Source organism: Passer domesticus, chromosome 8 (genome assembly GCF_036417665.1).
Source record: "Passer domesticus isolate bPasDom1 chromosome 8, bPasDom1.hap1, whole genome shotgun sequence".
NCBI lineage: Eukaryota > Metazoa > Chordata > Aves > Passeriformes > Passeridae > Passer > Passer domesticus.
The window spans coordinates 10850743-10873032 of NC_087481.1; the positions used below are offsets into that span (position 1 = coordinate 10850743).

The window sequence follows — 22290 nt, forward strand, 5'->3', positions numbered from 1 at the left end:
AGAGAGCAGTGCTGGGGCAGGAGGACACTGTTGGTGTGTGGGAGGTGCGGACACAGCTGGGCACGGGAACACTGTCCTGAGTGTCCGGCTGTCTCTGCCCTGCCCTCTCAGGCACAGCACCACCACATCTTCTCTTGTTTCTGCCCTGCCCTGATATTGTCACTGTTATCTGCTGCTCTCAGGGAGGCTCTGGCAACTGCAGCAACTGAGTCAGGCACTGCCCTTGGCATTCCTGCCAGGCAGGGGTGTCCATGGGAATGGGGTGTCCAAGCTTCCCTGGGACATGTGGGGCTGTGGGCAAAGCAGTCCATGGAAAAGGGGAATGAGCTGAGCCCCCTCCCTGAGATCCCATCATGGGCACAGCCGGGGATCTCCTTGCTGTGCCCTTCCAAGCTCTGAGCTGCCCTCCTGGGTGCAAATCTGTGCCAGAGCCTCTGGCAGTTCCCTGAATGTCCCATGGGGAAGGGCAGAGCTGCCACAGCTGAGGAAATGCTGCTGGGTTTGCCAAGGGAGCCATGAGTGTCCTTGGCACAAGGGGGTGCTGAGACCTTGCCCAGAGCCCTTTAGAGAGGGTGAGACATTCAGGGATCCCTCTGCTCTGGGCAGGCTTTGGTTTATGCCAGGGTGACCCAGGAGTGTGACTGTGCTCTCATTGCAGCCAAAGGTGCAAAGCCAGGGCAGTTGGGAACAAGCCCATCCAGCTCCTCACCTTCCATCTGCCACAGGGAATCCTTTGCCTCTCTCATCTCTCAGTGGCAAACTCTGAGTGCAGAAGGAATGCTGGGGATTTCTGACCTCAGAGAGCCAGCAATGAAGTTCTAAAACAATTCCAAAAAACAACTCCTGACATTCTTTAGAAGTGTGAGTGCAGATGGTACCAATTCTTTCTCCATTAAGTGATTCCCCTGACAAATCCTGAATATCCAGCCTTGTCCCTCTGCCCCATTGCCACAAACCCAGGGCAGCAGGGCAGGGATGGCTCCTCAAGAGCCCCCATGCACAGGCCTGGCTGCTCCTGGCACACTCAGCCAGCAGAACTGGAGCTCAGGCAGGGACCTGGGTGAAGGTTTTCCCAGAGCAGGAACAAGGGTGAGCGAGTACCACTGGAACAGTCTGCAGGGAATGGCCCAGGTTTGCCTCAAAGCAGCCTCTCCTGACTTGTCACTGTCCTTTCTCCATGAACAGGTCCCCATGTGCAGCCACAGCAAATGTCCAACAGCAGCTCCATCAGCCACTTCCTGCTGCTGGCACTGGCAGACACGCGGCAGCTGCAGCTCCTGCACTTCTGCCTCTTGCTGGGCATCTCCCTGGCTGCCCTCCTGGGCAACGGCCTCATCATCATCGCCGTAGCCTGCGGCCACCACCTGCACACGCCCATGTTCTTCTTCCTGCTTAACCTGGCCCTCAGCGACCTGGGCTCCATCTGCACCACTGTCCCCAAAGCCATGCACAACTCCCTCTGGGACACCAGGAACATCTCCTACACAGGATGTGCTGCTCAGCTCTTTTTTTTGTATTTCTTCCTGTCAGCAGAGTATTTCCTCCTGACCATCATGTGCTACGACCGCTACGTGTCCATCTGCAAACCCCTGCACTACGGGACCCTCCTGGGCAGCAGAGCTTGTGCCCACATGGCAGCAGCTGCCTGGGCCAGTGCCTTTCTCTATTCACTGCTGCACACGGCCAATACATTTTCCCTGCCCCTGTGCCATGGCAATGCTCTGGGCCAGTTCTTCTGTGAAATCCCACAGATCCTCAAGCTCTCCTGCACCAAATCCTACCTCAGGGAACTTGGGCTCATTGCAATTAGTGCCTGTTTGGTATTTGGCTGTTTTGTGTTCATTGTTTTCTCCTATGTGCAGATCTTCAGGGCTGTGCTGAGGATCCCCTCTGAGCAGGGACGGCACAAAGCCTTTTCCACCTGCCTCCCTCACCTGGCTGTGGTCTCTCTGTTTGTCAGCACTGTTATCTTTGCTCACCTGAAGCCCCCCTCCATCTCGTCCCCATCCCTGGATCTCTCAGTCTCTGTTCTGTACTCGGTGGTGTCTCCAGCCCTCAACCCCCTCATCTACAGCCTGAGGAACCAGGAGATCAAGGATGCCCTGAGGAAAATGATGATTGTATCTTTTCAGAAACATTAAACTTTTCTTCTCCAGAACCTTCAGAATGTAATTCTTGACAATCTTGGCCTTTTTTTCCTATTTGTCCATTTTGTCATAGGGAATTTTTCCTATTATTTTTCTGGTGTTATAATGTTTTTATAAGATACTGCAGTACTACTCTGAGTATTTCCACATGATATTCTCTTTTTTAACACAAAGGCTTTTAGGTGGCTTGTTCCTTGTGCATGTGAATAAAAAGAAGTGGCTATCCTGAGCTGTGTGTCCAAGGCATTTCCTCAGCCCTTCTCTGGCTCTGCAGGGGCAGTGCCTGTGAGCAGAGGTGGAGGGAAGGGGCTCCCAGCACAGCAGCATGGCCAGGGACAATGGCCCTGCCTCTTTCCACATCTGCTCCTCCCAGCTCCACACTCCCCTTCCCAGCCCTGCTGTGGGTGCCAGGCCGGAGTGCTCTGGCAGCTTGGTCACTGTCCTGCTGTGTGTCCGTGCTGTGCCCTCAGGCAGGGACAGGCCATGGGCACTGCTGGGACACAGTTGGGCTCCAGCACAGCAGCTCCACCAGCAAAGGGTATCTCCTGAGCGCAGGGCAGGAAGGCTTTGCTCCCCTCCAGAGTCACTCTCAGGACTCTCAAGAGGCTCCTTGTGTTCCTTGTTCTCCCAGGGCTCAGTGGGATGAGATCGGAGGCCCAGGGTGGCCTTCAGGGAATTCAGGTCTGGATCAGGTTTTACTTGTTGGTGGCTAGTGCCCATCAGATGCTGAATGGTCTGAGCTGAACCTTCCTGGGGCTCTGCAGCTTGTGCCAGGGCTGATGGCAGGGGAAGGTTTGTCTGGAGGGCCTTGGGAGCTGCCAGGAGAACACAGGGGACCTGCAGGGACAGTGTGTGCCAGGGACCAGCAGGGAGTGGAGCTCACTGGGCACAGGCCTGGCCAGGCTGGGGTCACCCCGAGATCAAGGACTGAATGTCTGCTGTGAGCCAGGAGAGCTCTGCAGCCCAGGGACACAGCAGGCCCAGGGAAAGGAGTCTGGGCACTGCCTGCTCTGACCCTCAGGGAACTCCCCCAGGAGGATCTAGGGCAGCCCCAATCCCCTCTGGCAGCCCTGGCACAAGGCAGGCTCCTCTGAGCCCCCTCCATGGCCCCGCAGAGCCTGTGTGGGAGGGGATCAGTGCAGGGAGCACCATCAGCTGCCTCTGTGTGCCAGGCTGAGCAGCAGAGCCCAGCAGAGGCAGCCCAGGGCCCCGGGCAGCACAGCCCCCGTGCTCTGCAGAGCAGCAGCCGCAGCTCGGGGCTCTGGGCAGCAGGGCAGGGGCTGCAGCAATGGCTGCTGGGGCCAGCCCAGACCTGTTCCCCTGGGACAGGCTCTGGGGGCAGCTGGCATGGGCCAGGAGCAGAGCAGGAGCCCGTGGGTGTGCAGAGGAGCCCTGGCAAGAGGCTGCCCTGTCCCTGGGCCAGCAGGAGCTGCCTGAGGAGCCCCGGGGCCAACTCTGCTGCTGGGCTGGGCAGCGGGGCTGGCCCTGGGGCTGCAGGAGCTGCCCGAGCTGAGCATCTGCTGAGCATTCCAGACCCAGAGTGGCTGTCCCTGACCTCCAGTGCCTGCAGTTCCTGCTGCAGGGCCAGACAGGGCTAGGCTGGGGAAGGGAGAGGAAAACAGTGGGCCCTGCAGTGTCAGAATGATCTCCATGGTTCCATGAGGCCCAAAGTGTCACTCTGGTCCCCTTGGTCACAGGAGGCCTGCAGTGTCATAAGGCACCTTTGGTTCTGTGGGCCCATAGTGTCTGTTTTGCTGGTGGGCAGGGTCAGAACCAAAGACACAGACACCAAGTTCAGGAATTGTGTGATTTATTGTAATGCAAACTGCAAAGAATCACAAAAGGAGCAGCTCAGCAATGCAACCAATCATCAGCACCAAATATTGCCTGCAGTGATTAAGAAAGATCCAGCATCATTTACCCTCAGACTTCATCATCCCTCAGATCCACACAGCAGCTGGGGGAAGCTGTCACAGCCAAGGGCTGCAGAGCCACTCCTGGACACTGGGAATTCCTGCAGGTGCCTCCAGCCACAGGTGAGGCTCCAACCCCGCTGTGAGAGGGCCCAGCTCTGACAGTGCTGAATGAACAAACTGACAGCACTTCTAGTGTGGGAACATCTGGTTTCATCTTCCTCTTGGGTTCCTCCCAAAGCCTGGCCAGGGCCCAAGGAGGAACCAAGGGAGGTGACTTTGATCCTTCAGCCCCCGAACAAGGCTATATGGGGCCTTGTCTGAGTTTTAAATACACAAAGGTAAATCCACATTTCACCAATGAACACATACAGAGATCATATTGCTAATAATGATTCATTAATGAGCAGATACAAAGATGACCTTTGGTTGGAAGGTTCATCTAGAGGTCAGGTTTGCCTCGGGGCCTGGTGTCCAGGCCTGACACAGGATCTGGTGTTGAGGCCTCAGGACTTCAATTGGTCCTTTAACCTGCAGATGAACTACCACCTTCATAACAATTCTTTCAACAACATAGTTTAGATTTAGGAATTAGTCATAAAGGCATTGCATCTTGTTCTTCCATTAAGTGCTGTTCAAATTCATTACTCAGAGCTATAATTCACATTCCTTTTAAAACAGCCCTGAATAGTTGCTATTCTCTGTTATTTTATCAAATGTCCCCTTTTTCTTTAGACTGTGTCAATTTTTAGACAAGTCTCAGTACTCCATTTTCAGCACAGTGTCACAACAACTCTAACATGGAATCATAACACACCAAGTGCACACACTGTAATGATGACAGTGACTGCCATGAATTCATTTCACCGCAGCCTCCAATTTGGTAGTCATGAAGCCAATCCCACCAAGAATAGTTTTCTTTTTTCTGCCGCTCTTGTACTGCTTTTTCTGTCAAGGTGATTCCTGATTGTTAGACCTCAAACCCATCAGATAGCAGTGCAACATTCCTGTCCCATGAGAGCCCAGGTTCCTCCCTGGCCAGCAAGCAGATAATCCCGGGCTGTGTGATTCTGTAGAGCCCCATTTGTGTTTGTTGGAGCTCCTGGGATGTACTATCAGACATTGTAACAGTATAATTTCTTATTTCTTCTAATAATCTTTTTAGCTCATTAATGTATACTCCACAGGACAGGGCAGTGCACATGGGGCACAGGGGGAACCAGAATCCTTGGTTTTCTGAGACCAAAGGCACCCCTTGGGGGGAAAATGTTCTCTGGGCCCCAACTCTTCCTTGTGGTTGTTGCCGAAGGACCCTCATGGGAGGCATCAGCATTGCCTGGAAACAGGACCTAAACCATCCTTTAGGAAGCTGTTTATGGGCAGTGTCCACACACCCAGCAGCTCCCATTCCCAGTACCAAAGGTCTGCTTTCCCATTTCCCACTGTGGGCTGCTGATGGATCCAGGGCTCCTCCCTGGGCCCTCCAAGGGAACCCCATTTCTCCCAACATCAGTTGAGAACATTTCCAGCAATTAGTTACATTGAGTATTTTGGTTACTTTGATCTTTACATTCTGATAAGAATATAATGACTAATCCTTGGTGAAACTCAAGAGGTGTTCGTGGCAAAGATTCTGGCTGACTCTCAAGACACAACTTACAGACATCAGCAGTACTTCAGTGACACGGTTAATCATTCTTTTTCCTCAGTCTCATTTGAGTTAGGAACAATAATTCTGTTGTCCATGGAGCTGACACCATGTTAATTCCAGAACAATGCCCCCAAGTCCTTTGCTGTTCAGATTTAGCACGGTGCCTGTGGATAACAAGGCTTGCTGGGGCCCTTTCCCCTTTGGCTGGAAGGGGGCTGGGTCCCAGTCCCTGAGGGCACCCAGGCTCCTGGATGGAATTTGTGTGCAAGTCCCTCAGTGCCACAGCAGCCTCCACATGGAGCCCTGTGGATCAGAGCATTTTCCAAAGGGGTCATTGAGGCAAACAGGGAGATTTGTTCTGGCAGGATGTGTAAAATAGTATCCTGTAATATCTCCTTGTTCTCACACTTGGCTGCAGGGACACATTCCCATTGTTCCTGCCCAGGTTTCAGGATTCAAACAGTGCTGTCTTTCCCCAGAGCTGTTCCTTCAGCTGCCTCTGGAGGACCTTTTGGCCTATGGAGCCACACTCTTGCTCCTTTATTAGGACTTGTGGATCCAAACCCTTTATCTACACCAACAGCAGTGATTTGAGACGGATGTCCTTTTTTCCAATTATTTTAAAAACTGACAATATCAGTAATAGTGCTACTGTGTAGTTGAATAATCCAATTTTGTTCACTATTTTTAACACAATTCCTTTATTTTTTCCTTGATAATCTGCATTAGTTCCTCCTCCCATCACATGAACACCTTTCAAGGCCAAGCTCCAGTGAGCAGTTATCAAACCAAAGCGTCCTGGAGGAATCTGAATTACTGTTTTGGTATTTATAACTCTCATTTGCTTCTGATTTATGCTAATTAATTCCAAGGCATGAAGGTCCAGCCCTGCAGCCTCTGGGCTGGCCCTGCCAGAGGCCATCACACCCACAACAATTTCCCAGGCAGTCCAAGCCTCACTGCCCATGGTTGTAGTTGCAAATTGGGTGCAGCTGTGCACAGCCAGGGGTTTCCATTTCCCCGGTGTGCCATTGTTAAGGGCATGGAGCACATCTGGGAGATGGGTTCTCCGTGGGGACAGGTTCCCATCTCCTCATTTTGTCAACTGCTCTTTTAATAACCCCTACACCCATTCAACCAATCCTGCAGCTTGTGGATTGTCTGGGATATGAAAAACCCAGCAGACTTAATAATTGTATTTTTGTATTTTTCACAGTAACAGACAAAGCATTCCCCATCACAGTATCAGCAAATCCTATAAAAATAGCCTGATTCATCCCTTCCTCCTTTATCTCACAAAGTTTACCACTGACAGCTGGGTCTTGGCTAGTCCTTTTCTCTAGGGTATTTAGTGTTACAGTGAGCAACCAAAGCTGACATATTACGAGTGTCAGCCTTATTTCACAGTATCCATTTTTAATTATACAGATATAAATTTTTGTGTTATATTTATTACTAGTATTAGTATTACTATTAGTATTACTATTAGTATTACTAGTATCACTTGCACAAGTGAACCTGAGCTCAAGATTAAAATCTTCTGTTGTTCTATGTGGGAGTGTTCCAACAACAATTTTCCTTTTGTTGGTGCTGTTTCCAATCTGCTGTTAACAAAATCCATCCTCATCTGCCCAAGCCCACAAGTTCTTTTCCTTTCCCATATGCAATTTTTGGATGCATTTTAAGACATCCAGGGGTTCATCCTCTTTTAACCAACTGCCCCACTGCTCACACGGTGCCCCGACCTCAGCCCACTCCAGAGCCAGCCAACTCCAGGGAAGGGCTTCCCATCTGGGAATTTCTGATGGCACTGATTCCTCACGTTTACATATAACAAGTGACATTTTGCTGTGATCTGGCCAGACTCTGCCAGTTTTGTTTCACCAGTGGGCAGGGTCAGCACCAAAGGCACAGACTCCAACTGAAGGAATCAGTGTCATTTACTGCAGCTCAAAGCAGCAAATGATCACAAAAGGAGCAGCTCAGCAATGCACCCAACCATCAGCACCAAATATTGCCTGCAGTGATTAAGAAAGATCCAGCACCAGTTACCCTCATACTTCACCATCTTCCAGATCCACACAGCAGCTGGGGGAAGCTGACACAGCCAAGGGCTGCAGAGCCACTCCTGGACACTGGGAATTCCTGCAGGTGCCTCCAGCCACAGGTGAGGCTCCAACCCCGCTGTGAGAGGGCCCAGCTCTGACAGTGCTGAATGAACAAACTGACAGCACTTCTAGTGCGGGAACATCTGGTTTCAGCCTCCTCTTGGGTTCCTCCCAAAGCCTGGCCAGGGCCCAAGGAGGAACCAAGGGAGGTGACTTTGATCCTTCAGCCCCAAACAAGGCCAGATGTCAGATTTCATGGCCTTGTCTGGCTTGCAAATACAGAAAGATCAATACATGTGTCACTAATGAGTGGCTACATCTATCACAATGCTAATGACCATGCATATTTCATCAGTGAACAGATACAAAGATAACCTTTGGTTGGAAGGTTCATCCAGAAGTCACCTTTGCCTCAGGGCCTGCTTTTCAGGCCTCACTCAGGGCTGTTGTCCAGTCCTTGGCGCTTCAGGGACGTGGTTTAGTGCTGGGCTTGGCACTGCTGGGTGAATGGCTGGACTGGATGAGCTCAGAGGTCTTTTCCAACAGAAAGGATGCTGTGATTCCATTATTAGATCTGCTGCATTCAGCTAGGTCTATTTGAGCAGCATTACTTTGCTCCAAAAGTTCCCTCTTGCTCAGCTCTTGTGGCCTATGGCTGCAGCTCCTTCAGCTCCTGGTGCTAAGCTGCTCATGCTGAACGAGACGACTTGGAGAGAAGAACACAGTCCATCCAATTCCTTCTGGGACACAGAGAGGGGAGGGTGTGGAAACAGGAGCATTGTTTGCTGTGGCCTCCTCTCTGCCCTTCATGCCTTTCAGTGCTTGGAACCAGCCAAGAGCTTTTCCAAGAGTGCAATGGAGCACCTATTCCTGCTCCCAGGTCTGGCTCTCTCCAGTCTCTGACCTTGCCTGGCTTTGTCCCTCTTGCTGTGCCCTCTCTTCCCCCAGGGCTCAGTGGCTGCTGCCCAGGACTGTGGGACTGGCACAGATCCAGTGGTCGAGACCCTCCTTGCTGTGGCCTTGGAGCTGCCTGGGCACAGCAGTCTCTTCCATCTGGAAGCTCCCCATGGACAGGGAGTCCCCAGCTCTGTTCCTTGCACAACTTCCAGGAGCCCAGGGCTGCCATCTCAAGTCCCTGCCGGCACTGGGGGCTCCCAGGTGCCTCAGGCTGCTGTGATACCGCTGCACACAGGAGGGAAGAGTGGCAGGGGCTATGCTGAAATTCAGCTCCATGTGCTGCTGCTGCTGCTGCTGCTGCTGCTGCTGTGGGGTCATTTGTCCAGGCCTGCCCCAGAGTCAGGGATCAGATCCAGGCCCTGCTGCTGCTCTCTCGGGATCAGCCCCAGTTTGGGTGTTGCTGTCAGGGCCAGCAGGAGCGGTGGCTGGAGCAGCAGGTGCTGACAGTGCCCCAAGCCCCGGGGCTGGAGGGGTCCCTGGGCTGGGGCTGGGAGGGAGCTGCCCCTTGTTTTCCCTCTGCCCCAAGCAAAACTGGGCCAGGCACAAGTGGGGCAGCACAGCCACAAGGGAGCCTGCAAGTCTCTTCCAGCCCTGGCTGCTCAGAGTTTGGGCCTTGGAGCCTCAGGTGGCCAAAGGCAGCTGCTCCTGGTCCCTCTGTGTGCCCCTGTGTTCAGCAGTGCTGCTCCATCAGTCTGTGCCCAGCAATGGGGAAAAGCCTCAGCCCTGCAGGGCCAGGAGCTGCCGGGCTCTGCCTGAGCAGCTCAGCCAGCAGGAATGGAGCTGCTCCACATGGGAACCAGGAGCAAAGGGCTGCAGCATCTCGTGCTGGGGCAGAGCCCGAATTCTGAGAGGGAATAACAGAGTTATTCATGTGCATTGCTGCATCAGCACTGCAGGTGCTGTGCCTACAAACACAGAGTTCAAAATGTGCAAAAGAATTCTGCAGCTCTTGACTGGATCAAGATGTCAGCAGTGCTGAACTCCAGCTTAGTCCAAAGGAAACACTTCACACCTCTGCTCATATCTGCTAGATTTTTTTCTTCAGGGTATCCAGAGAAAAGTAAACAGAGGAGGAGCCTACATTTTCATTGTTTATCAGAAATGTTTCTCTTTTTGCTGTACATTCCTTTTTAGGATGATTTTTCTGTTAAAAAAAGGAAAAAAGAAAAAAATATTAAATATAAAAACAAAAAAAAAACGTGTAGTGAAAATCTTCTCTAACTTTGGATTAAGAGGTAACTGGTATTTTTAAAAAGAGAACTCAGTTACTTTGGCATGGATCCATCTTACTGACATCAACATCACTTTTTTAAAAGATTCTGGGTTTTGTTTGCAATATTAAGTTATTTTAAATTGTAGTTGAATCAATAAGAAATTGAAAGATGGATTGTGTATGACTGTGTCTTGAGTGTAAAAATATTGCAGTTTGAAATTTGGATTTAAAGTGTTGCAAATGAAAAGTTATAAATCCCAATGGATTGTGTGACAGCAGCTTTTCCTAGAGGATGTGCAGCACTCCAAGGACTTCATCAGTGGGCTTGGGGGTACTTGGACCTTTGTCCTGTGCCACTCTGAGATGTCATGGAATGGAACTTCGCCTGCCACCAGCCCAGGTCACCCTCTGCCACCAAAGCTCCTTGGACCTTGTGCCCCCAGGCAGGCACAAAGTGTTTGTGCTGCTCCCCCTTTTGCACAAACCCACAGAGAGCTGGGATTTTTCCAAGTCTCATGTCTGCATTGGGCCATATTCCTAGAGAAGCAGCAGCCCATCCCAATGAATATGGTGAGTTATATGGATGGTTGTGAGCTCCACTTCCTGCCTAGAAATCCTGAAACTGCTTCTGAATGCTGCTCCTTCAGCTCTTGGACACCTTCTCACACAGAGCTGGGGAAAAAATCCCCTGGTCTCTGGCTAAATGGCGAGTTATGCCAAAGTTAGAGCTCTGTGGGAAATCTCTATCCATCCCTATCCTATTAATATACCAATATGTGGGGGTGTGCATGGATTTGTCTTGTGTACAAAGGAAGGAGTGTGCAAGCAACGTGATTGACACTTTCACTCTCCGTGTTCATCCCATACCCATGGGTACAGAGACATTATGGAAACTCCGGCACACACAGACCCTTCTGTCCCTGGGTACAGAGACATCCAAGAGCCCTGGCACACACAGACCCTTCTGTCCATGGATACAGAGACATCCAAGAGCCCCTGGCACACACAGACCCTTCTGTCTCTAGAGGATGGAGCGTGGTGGGTGGGGGTGGTTGGTGGGCAGCGAGTCCTGGACAGCAGGCCAGACCCGGCTCCAGCCCTGCCAGGCCCTGCCAAGGCTCAGTGCAGGATCCTCTGGAATGGGAAAGCCATTCAGCGTTCTCCCTGCCCAGAGGGGCAGTGCTGGCCTGGCAGCACAGGTTGTTTTCCCCTCAGGCTGCAGGAGATGAGAACACAACACTTGCCAGCACTGAGTGCGAGGCACAGCTCCGGGTGCTCCCCATGAACCTCAGCTCTGGGAGCACTGTCTGCCCCAAGCTCCAGGGGCTGCAGTGGGAGCCCGGCTGGGCTCTGCCCTGGGGCCATCCTGCAGGGACAGCTGGAAACAGGGAGCATTCAGCTGCCACAAACAGCCAAGCCAGGGCTGCAGGGCAGCTGCTCCAGCCCGGACTGCACTGCTGTGTGCTGTGCTCTGGGGCTGGGGCTCCCCACACAGGGGACTGGACTGGTGTGCCAGAGGAGACAGAGAAGCTTCAGCTTCAGCCTCACTGAGGTGGGTGCATTGGCTGGGAAGAGTGGGGAGGCACAAGGGGATTCACAGAGCTCATCCTGCTGCAAGGATGAAGGGAGTGGGAACTCAGCAGTGAGGAGAGCTGAGGGCTGGAGAGTGGCTCTGAATGATACTAAAATGCCACTAGACCTCTGAGACATCGCTGCTCCTCAGCCAGTGACAGCATGAGTCCCTAAACCTGGGGCTCGGCCTTCCTTGTGGTCAGAGGCATCAAGATAGGCAACAGAGTGATGGAGACAGCAATGGGCTGGGAATTCACTGGGGGGAAAAAAAGGGAGCAGTTGAGAAGTAAAAGGCAGGTGGGGGAGAGACCTGTTCAGAGAAGGGCTGAGCTACTGCTTGAGCAAGCTGAAAAATGTCATTTGGAGTCATCCCAGATTGATTTGATTTCAGAAGGTATTGAACAATTTTAATTTTTGGGAGGTGTCATGTTTTCCCTTGGAGGTGTACACTCTGCAAACTTGAGCTGTGTTGCCAAAATGCTCAAGCAAGTCTGTGCTGCAGGTGACACCATTTCTTCTTTGGCTGATTCCGGCCCGGTGCTGAGCTCCAGCAGAGCCCTGGCAGAGCCCAGAGCAGCCTCAGCATCCGCAGAGCCCGGCTGCAAGGAGAGAAAGCAGAAACTGCCCGTCAGCTGATGGCTCCTGTCCCCTTGTCCCAGCTGCCCGTGGTGCCCAGGCCATGCTGGCTGTGCCCAGAGCTGTGCCCAGAGCTGCCCATCAGTGCTGCCTTTGGGAGCAGGGCAGGAGGGCAGGACATGTGCCCAGCCTGCAGCCAGCCATGGCACATCCACCTGCTCAGCAGCTGCCCAGAGCAGGATGCTCCTGTGCTCGCTGCCATCTCCCAAAAGCTCTGAGCCCACCCTGCCAAGCAGGCGGGGACCCACCTAACGCCATCCATGGCTGGAAAAAAAGCTGGTCCCAAACGATGTCCTCAGCCTGCTCCAAGGGCACGGCCCATCCACGCCGCAGCTGCTCCCAAGAACTTCCCGATCCAGACTGGACCAACCAGAATGCTTCCTCTAGAAAAACAAACAACAAATTGTTGAAAATAGATTACAGACAAAAAGGGGAAAAAAGAACAAAGGGAAAAATCATATCTCTGTGAGGGGATTGAGGAAGGCCCAAGGCATGCCAGGGAAAAACCCAGCCATGTGTGAGCAAAGCCCAGGCTTTCTCCCTTCCCCCTGCACTGTTCCCCACAATAACCATGATCCCTAAGCAAACAAGGGCAGTGGAGCTGCCCAAGCCCTTCCTTACCTGCACAGCAAAGCAGCCCCTGCACAGATTTGGGAGTCCCACCTCTGCTCCCACCACAGGGGTTTGTTTGTGTTGGGCTGGCTGCCCCAGTCCCAGCCTGGGGCACGGTGGGTGCTGGGGGCTGTTGGCAGGGCCAGGAGCCCACTCCCATTTCGTACCCACCCCAGCCCATGCCCCCAGCCCTGCCAAAAGCAGCTTGGCAGCTGACTGAAGAATTAGTTGCATCCATCCCAGCAATGAGTGGGGTGGGAACTTTTGGGTTGAGGCCAGGCTGTGCAATGCCCAAATCTGGGAGCATCCCCCTGCATGTGGACTCATCTGTAAATTTGCTGTGCAGCCAGGCTTTGAAGAAGGTGCCAGAATTGAAGTCCATCATCTTAAGCGTACCAGTGGCCAGGTCCAGGAAGAGGCTGTCATCCTTGATGTGATCCTCGCTGTCTCCTGCAGCAGCAGCCCCACCTGGTACAGCTTCTCTGGGGGCTCCTTCTACTTCCCTGGGCTCCGACCAGGCTGTCAGGGTTCTGTCCAGGGCCCCAGCTGTCAGGGAACCAGTACAAGCAAAACCAGCTTGGATGGTGGCCACCAGTGCTGGGCAGAGCAGCTCAGCTCCAGCACAAGGGCTGTGTGCTCCCATCTGATGAGCCCTGGGCAGTGACACAGGCAGGACAAAAAAGTCTGGGGTTCCTTCGCTTCTGATGGCCAAGGCAGGTGTGGAGCTGTAACTTACCGGGGCCCTGCAGCACAGTGTGCCTGTGGCTCTCTCCCTTTTTCTATGGCAGATGAATATCCTGCATCCAAGGATGACAGAACACCTCTTCTAATGAGGGTCTGTCCCAGTCCAGCATGGATAAACACCGCCTGATCAGATCTTGGCATTCTGGGCAGAGAAACCAGAAACCGCTGGTCAGTTGGAGAAGGCTCCTGTTGGCTTTGCCCAACCATTCCCTGCCCACTCCATGCTGGATGTGCTCAGAGCTGGGCCTAAACTTTCCCATCAGTTCCCTGTTTTGGAGGCGAGCAGGAGAGCAGGACATGTGTCACCTCCTCAGCAGCTGCCAGAGCGGGATGCTCCCGAGCCCGCTGCTGTCTCCCAGCACTGGTATTGCACCCATGCCCAGAGATGAGGATCCACCTGGAGAGAGCCGTTGTGGCAGCGAGAGCTGATGGTCCCAGCTGATGTTCTGGTCCCTCCTGAAAGGGTGCTCCCCGCAGACCATCTGGTGCAGCACGATACCCAGGGACCAGATGGTAGCTGGCTTGCCATAGTACCAGCCAAAATGGGTCCATTCCGGGGGGCTGTATGATGGTGTTCCTATGGAATACAGATGGAGTTCATCAGGGGGATGCTGCTGCTCCCAGAGCCTGGCCCCAGCATCCCTGGGCGTGCAGGGGCTGCCCCAGTGGTACGCAGGTTGACCCACTGCCCCTCTTCCCAACACATGGGGTTGGAAAAGAAGCCATCGGTGTTGGAAAAGGGCAGCAGAAGCCCTGGCAAGGCCCAACCATGACAGAAACATACTTAGTGCTGAGGGAAAACCATGCCTTCATCCTCCCTGCCTGCATTGCCCCAAAAAACAAACCCAGAACAAACCAGGTGAGTGGAGCAGCCCAAGCCCTTCTCACCTGCACACCAAACTGGCTGGGGCACAGGTTCCAGGCCCCCCCATCTCTGCTACCCTCACCTACGGGTGTTTTTGTTGGGCTGGCTGCCCCAGCCCCAATCCTGGGCACAGTGGTGGGCAAAGGCTGCCAGCAGGACTGGAAGCTGGCTCCCCACCCAGCCCTGCTCAAACCCAACTCAGCTGAAATCTCAGGGCCATGAAGGGCAGCAAAAGGGAGAATCCCCGCTGCCACACCCAGCTTGGGCCCTGAGATGCTGGGCCATGAGATACCAGAACCAGGAGCACACCCCTGTGTAGGCTCACCTGCAAAGCGAATGTAGGCTGTCTCTTGCAGGTAGGTGCCACAGCCGAAATCAATCAGTTTGGCTTGCCCGGTGGCCAGGTCAACGAGGATGTTCACTGGCTTGATATCCCTGTGCAGAACCCCGCAGCTGGTGCAGTGCTGCACGGCCTCCAGCACCTGCCGGAACAGCTGCCGCGCCACCCCCTCGGACAGGAACCCCCGTGCCCGAATGAAATAGTGCAGGTCCTGACAGTGCTCCGGGCGCTCCAGCACCATCAAGATGTCGTTGGGGAGCTCAACCCACTCCAGCAGTTGGACCACGCCGGAGAAGCCACTGGACACCTTGTCCAGCAGGACAATCTCCAGGGGTGCGCTGGTGCCGTCGGGCTGCGGGAGGAGCACGATGCCGTCAGTGGGGCTGATGCCGTGCCGGGGGTCAGGAAGCCCTCAGCCAGCCCGGGATGCTCTGCACCCTGCTCTGGCCCCACACCCGCTCTCCCTCGAGGGAGGGCCTCGGCTCATCCCTGCCCAGCACAGCACCTCGCTCACTCACCAGCTCACCCCAGTGATGGACGCAGGACCGTGGCACCCTCTTGATGGCCACCTGCAAGCCAAGTGCAGAAGTGTGCTCAGCTCGCTGTCCACCCTGCCCAGCACCATCCTCCTCCCGCCTCCTCCCCCCTGCTCGTCCTCCTCCACCCCCTCCTCCTGCGCCCGCCGCCGGCCCCGCCGCTCACCGGGGCGCCGTCCGAGAGCCGCGTTGCTGCGAAGATGCTGCCGAATCCGCCCCGGCCCAGCAGCGAGCCCAGCCGGTACCGCTCCTTCAGGCGCTGCTGCGCCTTCCCTGCGGGCGGGACGCGGCTGTCAGCGCTCGGCCCGGGGCCAGCAACGGCCCCCGAGCGCCCCTCACCCGCCCCGGCCCGGCCATCCCCCGGCGTTCGCTCTTTGGAACGCGACCCGGGAGCCGCGGGGCCGGGGGCCGCGCTGCCGAGCGGCGGAGCAGGGGCCGGGCAAGCCGCAGCGGAGGCGGCGGGAGCGGCGGGGCCGCGTGTGTCCTCCGCGGGCCCCGGGAGGAGCCGGGGCCGGGGCCGGGGCCGGGGCCGGGGCCGGGGCCGGGCTCGGGCCAGGCGGAGCCAAAAGCCGGCGATGCCGCCCCAGCCCCAGGCACTGATCCCCGCCCAGCAGCGCCACCGCCAGCACGGCCAGAGCCGGGCTGGGACCAGACCTCGGTGGGACGGCCGGGGGCGGGCACGGGGCAGCCCCGCCCGGGGCCGGGGGCGGGCCGGGGGCATGGCCCGGCCCGGCACGGGGAGAGGGAGGCGGGGAGAGGAGAGGAGACCGGGAAAGGGAGAGCGGGAGAGGTACGGGACAGCGGGAGAGGGGGAGGGAGAGGAGAAGGGAATCTGAAGTTTCTTGTCTCGCTGTCGCTGCCGCTGCTGCTGCCGCTGCTGCTGCCGCTGCCGCTGCTGCTGCTGCAACTGAAGCTCCGGGGCCGTTTGTCCCCGTGTCCGTTTGTCCGTTGCCCGCTCCCCCCGCCTCGAGCCCCACGTTCCCCGAGGGCAGCCCCTGAGCCTCTGCAAACACGGGAACTTTGCCGAGTTCAGCCAAGAGCCAGAGTCTGGACTCCTGCACAGTGGCTCAGGAATGCCCTTGATTGCTGCTGTGCATTGTCCCTGCTGAGGGTCAAACACTCTCAGAGCGTGTTCCCTGATTGCAGAATTTGTACGTGACCCAAGCACTGCACTTACCTCTCCAACATTGCTTTCCAAGAAAAACAGGGGAAGCCAAACTGTGTGTAGGTCATGGTATCTTAAAATGTCTAAAACTTGCAAACTCATGGATCTTAGAGGTGAGATCTGTTTGGAATTAATGGGATGGAGAACTAGTGCAAGATGGAAAAGGGGAGCATAAAAATAAATAGAGAAAAACGTCTTGAATTGTTTCAATTTTCATTTAATTTCTTAAAAGCACTTTCAGTTTTTCCAGAAACTTCTCCTCAGTCCTGTTTGCTTTTTCCAAGAACCTTTCCTGAAGAATGAGGTTCAGCTTCTATCACAAGGTGTGCCACCAACTGCAGCTTCTCTTGGCTTTCCACACTGTGTGTGCAGCACACTTGCAGCAAAGCAGGACAAATATTTGAAGAACTTGACAGCTTGTTCTTTTCTTTTCCTTGTGGGCTGGGCAGTTGTGCCATTGGTAAGGTTTTCATTGTTACTGTTCTACCCTAAGAAAACATGACAGGCTACCAAGAACTCCTGGGGAATGCAAGCCTGACTGAATGCAAAGAAAGAATCTGCAGAGCCTGCAGCCAGAAGTGGAGAGCTGTGTGATCATCATTCCAACACCCCTAAGGACATCTTGAAAGTGATCTAGAAGATGAAAATGGGCTGACAGAGGGAGTTTGTTTCTGTACTCAGTTCAGATTCTGCTACATCTGAAATCAATTCTACAGTCTCCATCTAAATCAAGAGTACAATCAGTTCATGAAAAGCCCCAGAACAATCTGCACCTCTCAGGAGATGACTGAAAGAATCTGAAAAGGAAAAATGCAGGAGAAATGCATTTCTCAGCACTGCAGTATCTGCCTGCCTGAAATCCTCCTCCATTTCCGCCCCATCCCTGGATCTGTTGGTGTCAGTTCTGTACTCGGTGGTGCCTCCAGCCCTGAATCCCCTCATCTACAGCCTGAGGAACCAGGAGCTCAAGGCTGCAGTGTGGAGACTGATGACTGGACATCTTAGGAAGCATTAAACTGATTGCCTATTTCTGCAAATCACTTGTAACAAAATTAATTTTTGATAGTTCTGTTGGTTTGATTCTTTGATTTCCCTGTCTTTTTTTTTTTTTTTAATATTCTCCCTAAAGCTAGATGATTGTTTCTGCCATTTCTGACTTTATTTCTCTCCACCTTCCCTGTGGCCACAGACTGTGACAATGAGGAGCAGTGTTCTCAGTGACTTTAAAAGAACTAAAGGATCTCCCAGCAGAGTTTTCTCCAGAGATCCCTCTATTCTTGCCATCTCTGGAGCTGCAGCATCAATGTCGGTGTGCAGAGCTGGGGGCAGATCAGTGCTGGCCCAGCAGCTGTGCCCAGCAGCAGCAGCAGCAGCACTTGGTGTTGCCAGTGCTGCTGCCGTGGCCCTGCCCCGCTGCCCTGGTGGCCCTGGTGTTGCTGCAGGGCCTGAGTGCTCTCGGGGCCGGGCACAGTCCTGGGGGTGGCAGTGCCGGGGCTGCAGCAGGGACAGGCCATGGGCACTGCTGGGGCAGCGCTGACGCCTCAGGCCAGGCCCTGGGGGCTGCAGGCTCCTTGCCCAGGCTCTCTCAAGAACACGGCCAGGCCAATGCTCAGCACAGAAAAGCCCCAGGGTGAGCAGCCCCAGGCTGGCTGTGGGCAGGCTGGGGGCAAACAGCATGGCTGGGGCTCTGCAAGGGCCCTGGGGGAGACGGGAAGGAGCAGCAGAGCAGGGGCTGATCCATCCCCAGTGCGCTGCACAGCCCAGGGCAGCGTCCCAGAGCGTCCTGATGGAGCTGCCAACAACATCCCCCCTCTGCAGCCCCGGCCTCTCCCCCAGCTCACACAGGTGCCGCATCCTTGCAGGCACAGCCACGGCAGCACTGGCTCAGGAGCCCCTGTTTGCATTGCACAGAGCAGGCAGGAGCAGCCCCATGCTGTTGCTTGTGGGGACATGAACCTGAGGGAGCACAAATGCCATCAGCCCCTGGGGCCAGCAAGGGCTGGGGAACACCAGGGAAACCACTCTGTTTTATTGTGACAAACATTTGAGATCACCAAGTCCAACCTGCACCCTAACACTTCCTTGTCTACCCAGAGCATCGTCCAGTTAACCACCGCTCCCTCATGTGCTTTCAACCAAACTTCTCTTCCAGACCCCTCATCAGCCTTGTTGCCCTTCTCTGGACACGCTCCAGCCCCTCCATGTCCTTCCTAAATTGGGGACCCAGAACTGGACACAGCACTCGAGGTGTGGCCTCACCAGGGCCCAGCACTGGAGAAGAATCACTGCCCTGCTCCTGCTGGCCACACCATTCCTGATCCAGGCCAGGAGCCATTGGCCTTCTTGGCCACCTGGGCACACTGCTGCCTCATGTCCAGCCTGCTGTCCATCAGTCCCTGCAGGTCCCTTTCTGCCTGGCTGCTGTCCAGCCACTCTGTCCCCAGCCTGTAGCACTGCAGGGGTTGTTGTGGCCAAAGTGCAGGACCCGGCACTGGGACTTGTTAAACCTCACCTTGCTGCATTTGGGCCCTGGATCCAGCCTGTCCAGGGCCCTCTGCAGAGCCCTCCTACCCTCCAGCATATCCACACTCACACCCAGCTTGGTGTCATCTGCAAATTTGCTGATGCTGGTCTCATCCAGATCATCAGTGCAGATACTGAAATCCACACTGGCTGGCTCTGATCCCTCGGCCATCCTGTAGGTGCCCTGTGATGGCTCTCAAGGTGATCTGTTCCATAACCTTGCCAGGCACCAAGGTCAGGCTGACAGGCCTGGAGTTCCCCAGATCCTCCTTCCAGCCCTTCTTGGGGATGGGCTCACATTGGCACCTCCACTCCTCTGGGACCTCCCTGCTGATCCAGGACTGATGGTAAATGATGGAGAGCAGCTTGGGGAGATCATCCACCAGCTCCATCATCCCTCTAGGATGGATCCCCTCTGATCCCAGAGACACCTGTGAGCACCTGAGTGGCTCAGCAGGTCTCCAGCTGCTTCCTCCTGGATTCCAGGAGGCTGTTCTGCTCCCTGTGCCATTCCAGCAGCTCAGAGAACACTTGTCTTGAGGACAACCTGTCCTAATATTGAACATTGAGACCAACAAGGTGTTAAGGAGCTCAGCCTTTTCCTTATCTTTAGTTATTTTATTCTCTGCTGCATCCAATAAAACATAGAAGTTCTCCTTATCCCTCCTTTTGCCATTAATTTTTTTTTTTAATACAAGCCGCCACATGAAATTCTAACTGAGTTATCACCGCTCCACTTTTCTTTCTGTGTAACCTAACATCATCTTTGGAGACCTCCTGAGTTTTAAATAATGTTTTCCCCTGAGTCCCCACAAAAGCTCCATGGGCATCCTGGACAGTAATTTTCCTCACTAGCTCATCTTTTTCCACACTGGGATAGGGTGCTTCTCCCTCCTTAAGATTATTTTCTTTAAATGTCTCTCTCCTTCCTGGACCTCTTTGTTTTTAAGGGCTGTTTCCCATTAAAAGATCAGTAACTGATTTGATACTCCCCAAATATGCATTCTAAATAGGCCAAAGTCTGCCCTACCTAATTCCAGTGTAGATGTTTTGTTGCTGCCCCTCCTGCTTACCCAGAATATTGAAAACTTGATTATTTCATGGTCACGGTGCCCCAGGCAGCCTCTGACCCCCACATCTGCCACCAGCCCTCCTCTGTTTGTGAGCAGCAGCAGACAGAGCTTTCCTTGGCAGTGGGAGTGTTACCAAAAATCCGTAAAACAGAAAACTCCTTAAGCCCAATGTAGCATTAAGAAGCAGCATTCTTTATTCAGCTGGATGCATGGGGGAGAGCTCCTCCCAAAGCCCTACATGCTGAGTATAGGAAAGTTTCTGTTTATTTTCTGTATTTTGCACACATATTCATTGATTGTCCCAGACTAAACACACATATGATAATCATTTCCCCAAAATCATTGACATATTTCCCCTCCTCTTTACCCATGAGTTCTTCTGTCCTGGGGGTCTCTCTGGTGGTTCCAGGTGCTCATGGACCCCAATGTTCCAGTGGGCCTGGCTGAGCTGCAGGACACTGAGGCTGGTGAGCTTCCAGTTCCCCTTCTCACACAATGGGCACTGTGTGGTTTCCATAGGCCTGGGGTTTTGGAGAACAAGCTCCAGGTGTGAGCTCACCTGAGCTCACAATTTATCCTCTGGTAACATGAGGTCACAGAGCAGATTATGACATCACAGAGGGGGGAAATGCAATGCCATTGGGCAGCTATGACATCATAGGCCATCTCTGTGACATCACAGAGCCTGCAGTGACATCACAGAACAGAGGTCTGACATCCCAGAGCAGACTATGACATCACAGAGGGGGGAAATGCAATGCCATTGAGCAGCTATGACATCATAGGCCATCTCTGTGACATCACAGAGCCAGCAGTGACCTCACAGGGCAGAGGTCTGACATCACAGAGCAGACTGTGATATCACAGAGTTGGCTGTGGCATCAGAGACCAGCTGTGTGACATTAGAGAATGGGCTGTGACATCCCAGAGGGGCTGTGTGACATCCCAGGAGGGCTGTGTGAGGTCACTGGTTTGCTCACTCAGCCCCAGCTCCCCCTCACAGTTTCTCCCAGCAAGTCCAATGCTGTTCATGCCCAGCGGGGTCCCTGTACCCCGGTATCCCCCCAGCCCACCTGGAGCCACAGCCTCCAGCAAAGGATGTTCCACAGGATCCAGCCCAGAGCCTGACATGGGGACAAGGGGCCAGGGCTGTGTGACCAGGACATCAAGGACGTGGATGATCCAGGTCACTGTGACCGGGTTTGGGTTTCCCAGGGCAGGAAAGATGTCTGGAAGCTGGAGCAGGGTTAGGGAAGGGCCTCCAAGGTGGGGGCTGGAGCCCTTGGGCTGTGAGCAGAGGCTGAGGGAGATGGGCTTGTCCAGCCTGGAGCAGGGAAGGCTGAGGGGCTTCTCATCCCAACCTGGCAGTGCCAGCCAGGAGGTGATGGAGAACACAGAGCCAGGCTCTTCACCGGGGGCCTGGTGGGAGACAAAAGCCAATGGGTGAAAGGGGAAAGAGGGGAGATCAGCCAGGACAGGAGGAGATGAAATGAATCAGGCTGGTTTCAGCATTTCCTCAACACCAAAAGCAGCCTGAGCCCCTTCTCCATCCACCACTGACAGCTTTGCAAATCAGGAATTCTTCGAGCTGCTTTGCCCCCACTCCAGGATGAGCATCCTGATACAAGAGATTTAATGGACCTGGCCTCAGTCCTGAGCCCTGGGGACACCCCTGGATGTGACTCCATTCCTCAGCTGCTCTGAGTTCCAGAGGTTGGATGAGGGAAATGGCGCTGTGATAAATGAATATGATTAGTGCTAACAATGCCTAAATTTTAGAAGAAGTAATAGAGGAAAAGGATATGTTATTAGTGTCACAAAACAAATGTTTTCAGATGTTAATGAGAAAATAGGATCCTGGATGTAGTTCGACATAAGGAACATTCCAAAATGGAATAGGCCTCAGGATAACTAGAGAATCAGCCTTGAAATGGCTGAAAATGGGATGATTCCAGGTATCTACGAAATAATAAGGCTTTTTTTTGGAATATAATGCTGGCTTCTATAACACAAGACTTGGGGCACATGTGCAATGAGTGGGGTTGCTCAAAGGACAGTGATGATGAGGAGAAGCCTTCATCGGATGTGAGCACCAAAGAGCCAGAAGACCCCTGAGCAACAAGCAGAGCATGTGCTGTGCAGTATAGTGACATAAATTTCAAGAATAGAAAATAGGAGGAGATTTGCAGGGAAAAAAGTGATGACTATGTATTAGCATACAGGATATAAATTGTA

At 53.8% G+C, this 22290-nt stretch overlaps 1 protein-coding gene and 1 pseudogene across 1 annotated transcript; both read left to right on the plus strand.

Moving 5' to 3' along the window:
• Positions 1 to 22290, plus strand: part of LOC135305589 (zinc finger protein 850-like) — a 652086-nt pseudogene that overhangs the window by 616698 nt on the left and 13098 nt on the right.
• On the plus strand, positions 583 to 17541 carry LOC135306098 (olfactory receptor 14A16-like). Its single transcript, XM_064429644.1, has 2 exons — positions 583 to 1978; positions 17312 to 17541. Exons 1-2 carry the CDS (start codon positions 1209 to 1211, stop codon positions 17472 to 17474), a joined length of 933 nt encoding a protein of 310 aa, XP_064285714.1. The 5' UTR covers positions 583 to 1208; the 3' UTR covers positions 17475 to 17541.